The sequence below is a fragment of the Cyanistes caeruleus genome, chromosome 4 (assembly GCF_971803275.1).
Source record: "Cyanistes caeruleus chromosome 4, bCyaCae1.hap1.1, whole genome shotgun sequence".
Taxonomy (NCBI): Eukaryota; Metazoa; Chordata; class Aves; order Passeriformes; family Paridae; genus Cyanistes; species Cyanistes caeruleus.
The window spans coordinates 15,243,450-15,255,422 of record NC_141704.1 but is presented as its reverse complement, the minus strand read 5'-3'; the positions used below and the strand labels follow the sequence as shown (position 1 = coordinate 15,255,422).

At 39.0% G+C, this 11,973-nt stretch overlaps 2 protein-coding genes across 2 annotated transcripts; one reads left to right on the top strand and one right to left on the bottom strand.

The window, feature by feature from the left end:
- Positions 1 to 861: 861 nt before the first annotated feature.
- On the bottom strand, positions 862 to 5,561 carry TPRKB (TP53RK binding protein). The gene is made up of 4 exons (XM_023918644.2): positions 4,892 to 5,561; positions 4,323 to 4,445; positions 3,843 to 4,019; positions 862 to 3,028 (listed from the first exon to the last, which is right to left on the bottom strand). Exons 1-4 carry the CDS (start codon positions 5,030 to 5,032, stop codon positions 2,942 to 2,944), a joined length of 528 nt encoding a protein of 175 aa, XP_023774412.1. The 5' UTR covers positions 5,033 to 5,561; the 3' UTR covers positions 862 to 2,941.
- Positions 5,210 to 10,474, top strand: ALG10 (ALG10 alpha-1,2-glucosyltransferase). Its single transcript, XM_023918642.2, has 3 exons — positions 5,210 to 5,442; positions 5,651 to 5,848; positions 7,632 to 10,474. Exons 1-3 carry the CDS (start codon positions 5,278 to 5,280, stop codon positions 8,685 to 8,687), a joined length of 1,419 nt encoding a protein of 472 aa, XP_023774410.1. The 5' UTR covers positions 5,210 to 5,277; the 3' UTR covers positions 8,688 to 10,474.
- Positions 10,475 to 11,973: the final 1,499 nt, after the last annotated feature.

Sequence of the window (11,973 nt, the reverse complement as noted above, 5' to 3'; positions counted from 1 at the left end):
CCCCATTTTGGTATCCATCCATGATCAGGAGGGGTATATAAACTGAAATGTCTCTGAGAAGAGCTCCAGGAGTGTTACCAAAGGTCAGGGTAGCACCAGAGACACCGGTGTCAGCTCTCAATAGGCGTTGAGGTGGCTGTAATTGGAGCTCCTCCATTGACACTGCATTCTGCCAGCCTTACCCCACCGGGCAGACACCACCTCAGCATGCTTTAACATGGGAGCAGTGCTTTGATGATGCTCCCTAGAGAACAGCACACAAAGGAATACTTAAGAAAACAGATGATTAGCACATTAAATAATTGTCACAGAACATAGGGACCCACATATAAAACATGTAGCGTGAACATTACAAGTGAACACAAAACGATGGGCCCTCCCTTTTCAATATACATTTGAAGTACACAAGATGGGAGAGGGACCTACACATTCTGACAGCAGCACAAAAACCCCCAGTGATTATGGCTGTGGGACAGGCAATGGCTTCAGTGTGCTGGAAGTCAAACACAAAATCTCAAATGCACCCCACCAAGGGAAAAAAAAAACCTAGAACAATTGACCACACAGCATGATGTAGCATTTAGTTGTTCAATTTATAAATTCTGCAGGCATAACCCTGCCTCTGAAGCACTGGAGGTCCAAACAAGGTATTGAAAATACCTTCAGTTTCCTCTTTCACTTTGTCAGAGAGCAGATGAAGTATCAAAGTTAGAAGAGACTGCTGCAGAACATTAAATGTTTTGAAAAACGTGTTTTTTCTTAAATTTTTGCTTTCTTGGAAAACAGCCTTGGTTGATTTAACAGTAACATTAGAGATCTAAACTAAATAATTTTTAATGTGTTCAGAAAGACAACTGTATCTTTGCAGGGTGAACAAAATCTACTTTTATTATCAGTTTTTCTAAATAACTCATTTAACTTGGATAATGCAACCACATCTAGGGAAAATCTCTGGTCTTGCACAGCACAGTCTTCAATGCAAACAGACCCAAATCATCTGCCTGACTGAATGACACTTTGGAGACTTCAGCTCCCAAAATAATTTCCTGTAAATCCACTCATGAAAACACCTCATTCGGGTCTCACACTAAATCACAATTTAGCTTATGTCAACAGTAACAAGCTATTTAATGTCTCTACACCAATGAAGTAGATGGAAAAGTAGAAACTAAGAGCCCAGGTTTGGAACTTGTGTGTCAAAACTTTTATGCAACGATCATTTTATTACTATTTCTCCTGCATTAAGCAGGCCAGATAGATGTTTTACATGTGTTCAAAAAAGGCAGTGGTTTAAGTAAGCCTGTCTGCTGTTATTTTGAACTAACAAAAACATTGTAGTTCAGCCAGTAAATCTTCTGATATATTCCATGTACCAACTGTCAGAACTGGAAAACAAGTCTATTTTCCATGGTCATTTTCACATGCTGATGTGACACACTTTTGTTTTTAAAGACTCAAGTCCTTCCAAGCTCCATTTTTTACTACTGCCTCACATTTCCCTTTAGAGAAGATGATGCATTCTGTAAAGCCATCTTTAAAGCAAAAAGTCAGCACAGCCATTTGTCCCTAATCCTTTGATAAATCTTGTAATTTCCTTAGTACTTCACACCTAAATTTGCTATCGGTCTGGTTGGTAAGAAATGGTCTGGATGGTATTTGTACTACTCTGTTTTAACTAAGGGAAGACTTAACTGAAATCAAAATACAAAACTGAAGCTGTACATTTCTGTATTAAACACAGAAAGACAAAAACAGGTCTATATGTCAGTTCACTGGTCTGTTTACTGTACAGGACAACATTTCAACTCTAAGATTTACCTCTCCTTCAAAATGTATGTGTAAGAGTATGAGGCATTCTCTTCCAAAGATCTTTTAAGTGCACTAATCATAGTACCTCAGAAAACATCAGGGTAAAAAAAAAAAGCAGACAGCTGTAGTTTTATGCACATCCTATAAAAACAATACAGCATAAAAATAACAAGCACTATGGATTTCTACCCACTTAAGACAGTAGTTTTACTTAAACAGGACGCATACATGTGATTATATGATACACATTCACAGCTGTTGCACCTGGTGACTACTGGAAATCAATAGTCCTCCTAGTTCTCTTTCATGGCCTTTGCTAGCAGTGGTTCAAAAACCCAAGACAAGTTTCACGTCCTTTCAGAATGCTATGTATGCTCTATTGACAATTTAACTGGATACAACCTATGGTGCAAATTCTTCTGTGAATTCTGCACCTGTAACCAGGCTCTGTGCGTTCAGTATCACCATGCATGAATCAGTGTTAAGAAGTAAAAGCACCACTCCCTAGCCTTTAAAGCCAGCAATGGATGACATCAGACTGTTAGGTGCTAACACCACCACAGCATTATCCACAGACTTTATTCTTCCTTGTACAAAGCTCTGATGTCCCTGCTCCACACTGCCACTGGCTGGCACAGCACCTCTGCCCCTTCCTGACCTCAAAGGGTGGGCAGCAACTCTATCCCAGTGGCACAAAGAGGGAGATGCTGCTGATTGTTTATGGAAAATGTCCTTCCTAGCCCATCAAAAATACTTGGGCTGTAAAGATGCCTTTTCTGGCAATAGTATTGTTAAAAGGATATCATCCATCTGGTTGCCAAACCAAAACAAATCAGAGCATGATAATAAAAATGATTTACAATGTTTAAACCCTCTCTGGGTCTACCAAAACATTTGACAAAAGTACAGATTTCCAAGCCTTTTGTTTAAGTTCAGCTTAAAGTACTGCCAATTCTCCCTTGTCAAGGAAAAGAACCGAAATGCCAATGGCAAATTCTACTTGGCATGTTCTCTGTGCTTAGAACACAGCTCAGGTTACCCTTGTGTCCAATCTTAAAGCTTGTGTTAAAGCTCAGATGTCATCAAACTACTCAGTACTACTTCACTTCCTCTGAAATTTATTTCCACATTTTCACAAAACATCTTTTGTTGACATTCTGCAAACAACGCTGTCCAATAAGGTGCCGATTTTTTCTTCCTGTGGAGTAACTTTGTACATCTGCAGAAAAAAAGACAACAAAAACAGGAAAGATGTAAAAGGAAGAAAAAAAACTGATGACATACCTTCTAAAAATATGTACACAAGAAAAGATTATTCCCCTCTCCCCCACTTTTACATTGGAAATTCCTATTTTCTTGTGACTGCAAGACAAAATTTGGACTGAAGAAAATTCTGAAATTACAAGAACAAGGAAAGCTATGAAATGAATAAGCAGCACTTTTAGCTCCACATGTTAAATTCCATCATTTGTCCAGTTCTATTCATATGTCTCCTATCAGTACTGTGAAGACATGATAAAGATTTAAAGTTACTTGAATTTTATCATGTAGGAGATATAAGCTTCAAAATAGCTGTTTAGCATTTAGTAATCTGTTAAGAGCATATATACCCCAAGACAGCTCCTAACAGCTAATTAACCTGTTTTTATTTTAACCACCCCTACTGGGACTATCTATGTACTTAAGCTTATGGAACTGCTCAGGACTGAAATTTTTAATTAAATGAGTATTTGCCTGAAAAACAAGAATCAAAAGTGCTTGGATGGTAGGCAGCAATTAGGGATTTATTTTTATGTTTGAATCCCTGACAACATTAATAATTAGAAGACTTAAAACTTAGTGATGTTTGTGTGACAACTAAAATTTGTTTCAACTAAAAAATTCTAAGAAATAATAAAGGTCCACTTAAAGCAAGTTTTCAGTTGTGCTAAAAAAGTACAGATCCTAAGTTAATTATGTCTGTTGATATCTTATCAGACAACTAAATAAACTGTCCCTTTTCTCCACATCAGTCTTCTTTTTTGGCTACTCACCTTTTTAACTTTGGCAGTGTCTGTTAGCTGGGGGAGTTCATCTAGGGAAACCTGCTGACCTTCCACCTGAGATGCTATATCTGCCAGATTGACAGTCTTGTCTCCTTCCACGACCAGCACAATGAGTACTGCCGTGTCGCTGTCCGAAACGCCAAACTTTTTAAATGCATCTGAAATCTGAAAAAAGATTAAAAAAATATTATGAGTCACTTTTTCACTGCATATAATGAACCTTTTCAGTTACTGTGTCAGATACACCAAGAGTATAAACTGATAGACATTTTAAGATTAACATAATTCTGACAAATTCCGTTCCAAAGCTACAAACCATAACAGCACATTAGTGTTATTTAAAACAACAATTAAAAACTTCTACTAGTAGCCAGGTACAATATTAAAGGAATACATGTACTTAATTTGGCTGTATGGATCTTAGCAAGCTTTTCTCGCAAATAAAGAAATTTGTTCAATAAATCTTACATTGTTGCTTGGTGAAAGGCTGAAAATAATTTCTGCATAGAGTGTTCTGGTCTTCATTTTACCTATCTTCTGTAGATGCACTGCTTTGTTGGCTGCCACAAGAATCTGAAAAGGATCTACAATCTGTAAAACACCACAGAAAGAGTTATACAGAATTAACTTACTGTTTTGAAATCTGAAAAAAAAGTCCAGACTGCTTCATTTCGATAGCCTAATTCTAACCAAAAAAAAGTTTCTGAAACTATTTATGGGTTAAATGATAACAAAGGCACCAAACAGTAGATTTTTGACAGCATGAATTAATTAGCACTAGCGTTTAGACGTGAAGCAGGTTTAAAGTCCACCAAGCACGAAGTGGAATTAATCAAAACAACGTGTTTGGCCAATCTCACCCAGGCTCTGTTTTACACAGAAGAAGCCTTCTGCTGTAGGACACAATAATGAAATCAAAGGAGGGCACTTGCACAGAGGCTGGAGGACGCGCAAAGGAACTCGTGTGACAGCGACTGGGAGCCCGGGTCAGCCTCCCTGCGCTGCCACGAGCAGTTCCCCCCCGACAGGGCGCTCACCATCGCAGGGTTTATCAGTGCTCCGTCAATGGATCCTTCCATGGCTTTTTTCCGCAGAGCAGCGGCATTTTTCACGTGCTGGAAGAGGAGCAGCGTGACGCTGCGGTCAGGGAACAGCTCCAGCCGGTGCGTTCGCTCCATCCCGGCAGCGCCCGGCGGCCCCAGGGGATCGGCGGCACGGAGGCGCCGCAAGTCCCGTGGAAAACACGGCGCTAACAACACGGGGCCACTCAGACTGGGGGCTTCCCACAGGAATCGCCGCGCTTTCCACAGGAATCCCCGGGCTTCCCGACCCCGCAGCAGCCGCGGCCCCAGGGCCCGTCCCGCCGGCCGCCGCTCGCCCCTCCCCGGAAGGGCGGCCCCAGCGCGGCCGGCGCGGAGCCGGCATGGAGCGGGCCGAGGCCTACGGCTTCTCGGGCACCATGAGCGGCGCCTTCCTGCTGTCGTGCCTGCTCTTCGCGGCCGTCAGCCGCCGACAGCGCGGGCCCTACATGGACGAGGTGTTCCACGTCCCGCAGGCGCAGGCCTATTGCCACGGCCGCTTCCTGCAGGTCCAGCAGCCGCTCGGGGCCGAGGGTGGCGGGCTCCGTTCCGGGTGCAGCAGCAGCAGCGCGCCGGGCAGCGCGCTCAGAGTTCGGAACCCTCAGGGCAGCAGTGCCAGGAGCCGTCTGAGCCTGCGGGCGGGGCGGTGTGGCCGTGGCGCGGCTCGGGGCCCTGTGTCGGCAGCGGCTCCGTAACGCTGTGTGTGTCGCTTTGCAGTGGGACCCCATGATCACCACGCTGCCCGGCCTGTACCTGCTCTCCGTGGGAGTGGTGAAGCCCGCGGCGTGGCTCCTCGGCTGGACGGGAAGCGTGGTGTGCTCTGTGGGAATGCTCAGGTTTATCAACCTCCTCTTCAGTGCTGGGAACTTCTATTTGCTGTATTTGCTTCTGTTCAAGATCCATCAGAAGAATAAGGTATGGTTAAAGCAAATAAAGTAAATAAAGTAAAATAATTTTCTGCACTCGTACGAGCAACTTTGATGGCTTAGTGTATGTTCACTACACATGTGAGATGTTCTCAACTTAATAGAACTGTGAGTACCACCACCAGTTTGGCCAAGAAGACACGTTCTAATTTTTTTTTAATATATTTTTTCTCACACAAGGTGCAGTCCTCTAAAAATTCACCTTGCACATAAATAGAAGTCCCACTGAAATAAAAGTACATATGCAGACTTACTGTCCAAAAGTCTGAGTGCTCATCTGGTTGGAATTGCTTAAGAGTCCTCACAAAACTTGTACAGAAGCTCCTCAGCTACTCTGTGAGCAGCCTGTGTCATTTATGGGGATTTCTTCTTTCTCGGCTCCAGGCATTTGGATTTGTCCTCGTTGAATTTCATCATATTTTTGTTACTGCATTCCTCCAGCGTGTGTGGGTCACTCTGGATGATGCCTGTGCTCTTGAGCAAATTGCCTGGTCCTGCCCATACAGTGTCAGCTACAGACTTGGTGTACCTTTGCTGCTTTCTTGTCTTTGATAAAGCCATTAAGCAGAACAGGTCCCAGTATAGATCCTTGTGGTACTTGGGTTCATACTGTCCTTTGGGTGGCGTTCACCACCCAGCCAGTTTTTACCTGTCTAGCTGTCCACACATCCAGACCATAACAGTTCAGCTTGGATACAAGAATGCTGTATGTTTGAAATTCTGGAGCATCCACCACTCTGGTAAATAAATTGTTTTAGTGACTAATGGTCTATTTAAAATCCTTCACATTAATAAAGTTAGTTAGTTTGACTTTTAACCTTACAACATTTTTTTTCCTGTTCCCTGATAACTGAAGGCTTCCTTTACTATGAAGAAAGTTTATTTTGGAGGAATCTTTTCATTTTTAAGCACATGGTAGCACTGTACAGAATTAGATTAAGGAAATTTTTTCCACTTTTAGTTTTATACTTGGAAGTGGAAATATAAATGAAAGAAAAAGTTTCATGACAGTAGGCTAAACATTTAGTGACACTTCAACATTTCTTTGACCTCAGTGTTTTCTCAGTTCCTCTTTCTTCGAAGGTGATGAGTGGCTGTTTCACCCCACACTACATCATTCAGAAACATCATGCAACATTTTTTAATGTTGTGATTTGTAGTGTTGTCATGTAGTGAATGGAATAATTGGGAAGAGTTTTTAATGACATGGTCTCCTACCTTTTTTAGAATTTCTGACTCATTAATTATAATGATTATAAACAATGAAAGCAGCATCAAAGATTGGAAACTTGGAGTTTGCCTCTCTGTGAACTGGGTTCAAAAGAGATGATAGTAGAGCCACAGACTGATGCTGTCTCACAGATAAACATAATCTCATTAAGAGATTGCAGGGGCATAAACCACTGATTTTATTCTGCCCATTAGTGCAGCCTGCTTCTTCAAGGTATGGGAGCAATTATGCTCCTACCATGATTTTAATACCACAAATATGTGCACGTCTGACATATGAAAGAAGTTGGTGTATTTTCTTTGCCATATTTTTAGCACAACTGCAGTAATGTTCTGTGCTTTTCACTTGGATTTTAACATTGTGTAACTGTATTAACATAGCAGGAGCTTAAGAAAAATGTAGCATTTGTGCAATAATGGAAACAAAGACCATAGGAGATGTTATATTGTGTTAATGGAATTCTCAAGAATTATACTAGTTTTCTTTCAATGCACTATTTTATTGGACATTGTCTAACCATATTTTTCTGCTTCTTCTTTAGGCTGTGTCTGGTTTCCAGAGAATCTTGTCTGCATTAACTCTTGCAACATTTCCCACCCTTTATTTTTTTACATTCCTTTATTATACGGATCCAGGATCAGTATTTTTTACTCTCTTTTCCTATTTAATGTGCCTTTATGGTAATCATAAAACTTCTGCTCTCCTTGGATTTTGTGGCTTCATGTTTCGTCAGACAAATATTGTGTGGACAGTTTTTTGTGCTGGAAATGTTGTTGCAGAGAAGCTAAATGAAGCCTGGAAGACTGAATTGCAGAAAAAGAAAGATGAAAAAATTTCTTCCAGGAAAGGATCATTTTCAGATTTGACCAGAATACTGCAGTTTCTTGTTGAATATCTCTTGTCACCTAAAAACTTAGTTACACTTACTGCTTTAACTTGGCCATACATCATACTAGTTTCTCTCTTCTTTGTTTTTGTCTTCATCAATGGTGGAATAGTTGTTGGTGATAGAAGTAGTCATGAGGCCTGTTTGCACTTTCCTCAGCTGTTCTATTTTCTGTCCTTTACTGTTTTTTTTTCATTCCCTCATTTATTTACCCCTACTAAAATCAGGAAATTCCTTTTGTCATTGCGAAAGCATCCTGTGCAGTATAGCCTAATGACTGTTGTCTCTTTATTCCTGGTCTGGAAATTTACCTATGTCCATAAGTATTTACTAGCAGATAACAGACATTATACCTTTTATGTCTGGAGAAAAGTATTCCAAAGACACGAGCTTGTAAAGTACCTGTTGGTTCCATTCTATATATTTGCTGGCTGGAGTTTTGCTGATACACTAAAATCAAAATCGATATTCTGGATCTTAATGTACTTTGTATGTTTATTAGCAGTCACAGTTCCTCAAAAATTGCTAGAATTTCGTTATTTTATTTTGCCATTTTTAATATATAGGCTCAATACTCCATTTTTGTCTCTATATAGACAACTTCTGGAGCTGGCTTTTTATATTTTAGTAAATGCTGTAACTTTTTATCTTTTTCTAAACAGAACATTCCGATGGGAAAATAGTGATGAAGTACAGAGGTTTATGTGGTGACTTTTTTGATATTTTTATACCTGTAGGAAAACACAGTTCTGTTTCAGGACTGGACTCTGGAATGAAACAATAAGTTTTGCATCATGTAAGGACTGTTTTCCCTAGCTGGAATTGGGAAGTAAGCTCTTTGCTTATATTGTTGCAACCAAATGCAAGATCTGTTATAATGTGAAGGTACTCCATCCATTGAATTTATGAGAATTTTAAAATTCAGTATGAGGGGAAATGTGAGAACACCTTTGAGGGGAAATGTGAGAACACCTTTCTGTAATTAATGTAAAAATAAGGGAGATGTTTACTGTAATTTTTCAATATAATAAAATTCTACATAACATGCCCTTGAAGGTATAACAGTTTATGTTTCAGAGATTTCTCTTTTACAAAAGAAGGATTTCTGCCTGTTCAACCTCTTTGTTTATTTATCTGTGTGCATATTTATTTCTCAGATCAGACCATTTCCTTCTAGATGTACAAGTGGTCAGAGTACAAACCACTACTGAAGTACAGTGTTTTCACAGCCTCCTATGTCTCACTGAATTTTCATTACTTTTTTTTGTCAGTAAATGCTTACGTTAGTTCTGTAAGCAGAATGTAGGCTCTTAAATCATTAGAGCATTTTGAACATTTTATTTCAAACTGTTATTTAGAAAACACAGTGGATGCTATGTGTGTGCACCTTCAGAGGAATAAATGTTACTGTACAATAAAACATAAATGGCAGTTGATAATGTAACCTGTTAGAAAGGGAGTAGTTTACAGATGTCAGACTGCAACGTGGATTGCAGCCCTCTTAAATAATTGAGCTTTTATGCCCTGTGGTTCTGTGCTCACAGGTTTGTGCTGAAGTCGGCTCTGAGTGCACTCCTGAGTTGCACTGAATATTTCAAAGATCTTTGATGTGTAATCTTCAAGAAGTACTAATGGCATTATTGAATTATTTTTTTAAGTATTTTTCATGTTTAATGGAATGTGAGTGTATATATTTTGTTTGAAAAAGGTAAAATGCAAACTCACATCTATGTATGTATATATATATATATATATATATATATATATATATATATATATTTAAAAGCATCTAGTGTGCATTATCATCAGAGTAAATGAAGGCTGTAATGGTTGAATCAAGAAATCAAGAAATACTTGATTGCTAATGTGTGTGGCAGGGGAGAGTGGTATCCAAAACTTCAGATACTGTGTAGCTTTTTGAATTCATTATTGTTCTGTGCTGACAGTACTTCAGCCAAATCTGAGCAAACGTCATATTACCACCACTCAAGTTACTCTGACTTGGAATTGTTTCTCAAGAGATCAGTAGTGTTACTGTTTTCTTTTACATGAAGATATGTTCGTGGCTCCAATTCCTTCCCTGCACCAGCACTTTGATGGGTGTGGTGAATTCAGATTCTGTTCAATGCCTTTACAACCCCATTTCTCCTGAGGAAACCCTCAAACCACTCGCAGTGAGTAGGTTTGTGTGTATTGAATTTAAGATATTTGCCAGGTTGCTTTTTCCTTCATGGTCTTTTGCCAGCCTGATAACTTGTTGTCAATGTGTACCATAGGGAAAGTCATTTTCAGTCAGTCCCTATTTGCTTCTTCAAGTTGAAGGGACAAGAGAAACCTAAAACTGATTGCTTTTGAATAATCCAGTGTGGTTCTGGCAGAGTCCAGGATGTTGTGTTGTGATTTCAGTATCACAGATTTGGGAGGGGAAGTCTTGTGTGCCTTCTGCTTCCAATTTTGTTTTTGTATGTCATGCTAATAAAGTCATAAGATAAAGAGTATTTGCCTGCGTAAGTACAAGTTCATTTGTGCCCTGAAATACTGAGTTGGAATGGTAACATGGAAAGGCATGGGGCTCTGTCTAGTATTCCAAGCTGTATCTTAGATCTGAGGTTTTTTTCTGGTTTTATGTAGGGTGTTTTATGTAGGGGAGCAGGTTTTAATTCCCTTGAGAAAAACATTCCCTTGCAAAGAGTCCTGTGTAGTCCACAGGTGTTTTATCCAGCATGTCTGTTTTTACTGGTTTCAAATGCCGTCTGTGATCAACTCCATCGAGAGACTGTCCATACTTCCTATTTTTAACAGAAGTAGCAGATGTGTTTCAAGTGAAAAGAGACAGTTTAAATATGCACAATTTTAAAACATTTCTTTTTGTTGTGAAAAGTGAATGCAAAAAGTCCACTAAAATTTAGAGCACAATACCTTTCTACTGAGCTCTATCACAGGAGATGCTAGAAAAATTACACATAGATGTGTCTGTATCCTGTTGGGGCTGTTTAAGCAGTACTATGAAATGGCACAATATTTTATAATGGAATTTATCACTATATTTACAGGTTTTAATTTCAAAGTACAATTATGCTTAATATATTTGGCTCATTTGAAAGCAGGCTGAGTTGATAATCAAGTTTATTTAAAGAAGGAAGTTGATGAATTAGAAAAGTATGAAAGGAGAATGTATTTGTAGAATAAAGCTATGTTTTCACTTTTGCCTATGAACCTGAGGGTGTTTGTGGGTAATATTCAATGTTAGCCAAGTCAGTCCAGAAATCAGAGGGGTTATACTTTTATCAGAATTGGTCATAAAGAAAGGTCTCCAAATTCCATCAGTATTTCCTAGAACTTTGACAAATAGAAGTAGCACTGTTGAAATCCATTGAAAAATGGATTTGAGCATTTTGCCCCTGAAATATTTCCACTGTAGTTGTTTCTAATTTATTAGCTGTTTTCTTTAAGGACATGCAGAAGAGGCTGTATTTATCCTGCTTTATGCTGGCAAGGTCTTCTGGATTCAATAGAACCATAATTGCTTACTTTAGCTCAGTTCTCAGCAGATGTCAATGAAATTTTTTACAACAGCTTTAAAATGTTAATTTCTTGTAAATTTTATTAATTATCAATCTAGAATAAAATCACATAAATTCCTTGAAGTACTCAGGGTAAAACCAAAATTAGCATAGCTAACATTTCTATAATGGCTGCTTTGAAAAAAAAAAAGACTCAGTTTTAATTTTTCTTTTAAATAAGATGTTTTTTCAGTAACTGTTGGAATAATAAAAATAGCTCATCAGTCACAGCATGGCTGAATTGTTTTGAAGTGGGGGAAGAAATACAAAGGAATTTTTTTTTTTTCTTTTAGTTAAAAATATGTTGTTATTCATCAAGATGGGAAGTTTGATAATCCTTTATGCTGTGAACTGCATTTCCTGCTATTTGTGAGCGTTCTATATTTCATTTATTTTAACTTTGACAACACATGTTCATGTTCAAAATCAGCAAG

What these genes read in the sequence shown, in the direction of transcription:
- TPRKB (XM_023918644.2), bottom strand. Translation starts at nt 5,032, where the DNA reads ATGGAGCGAACGCACCGGCTGGAGCTGTTCCCTGACCGCAGCGTCACG. An exon ending in CACTGATAAACCCTGCGATG is followed by an intron (nt 4,446 to 4,891) that starts GTGAGCGCCCTG and finishes GGTGTTTTACAG; the next exon opens with ATTGTAGATCCTTTTCAGAT. An exon ending in GCCTTTCACCAAGCAACAAT is followed by an intron (nt 4,020 to 4,322) that starts GTAAGATTTATT and finishes ATCTTTTTTCAG; the next exon opens with ATTTCAGATGCATTTAAAAA.
- ALG10 (XM_023918642.2), top strand. Translation starts at nt 5,278, where the DNA reads ATGGAGCGGGCCGAGGCCTACGGCTTCTCGGGCACCATGAGCGGCGCC. An exon ending in GCCACGGCCGCTTCCTGCAG is followed by an intron (nt 5,443 to 5,650) that starts GTCCAGCAGCCG and finishes GTCGCTTTGCAG; the next exon opens with TGGGACCCCATGATCACCAC. An exon ending in AGATCCATCAGAAGAATAAG is followed by an intron (nt 5,849 to 7,631) that starts GTATGGTTAAAG and finishes CTTCTTCTTTAG; the next exon opens with GCTGTGTCTGGTTTCCAGAG.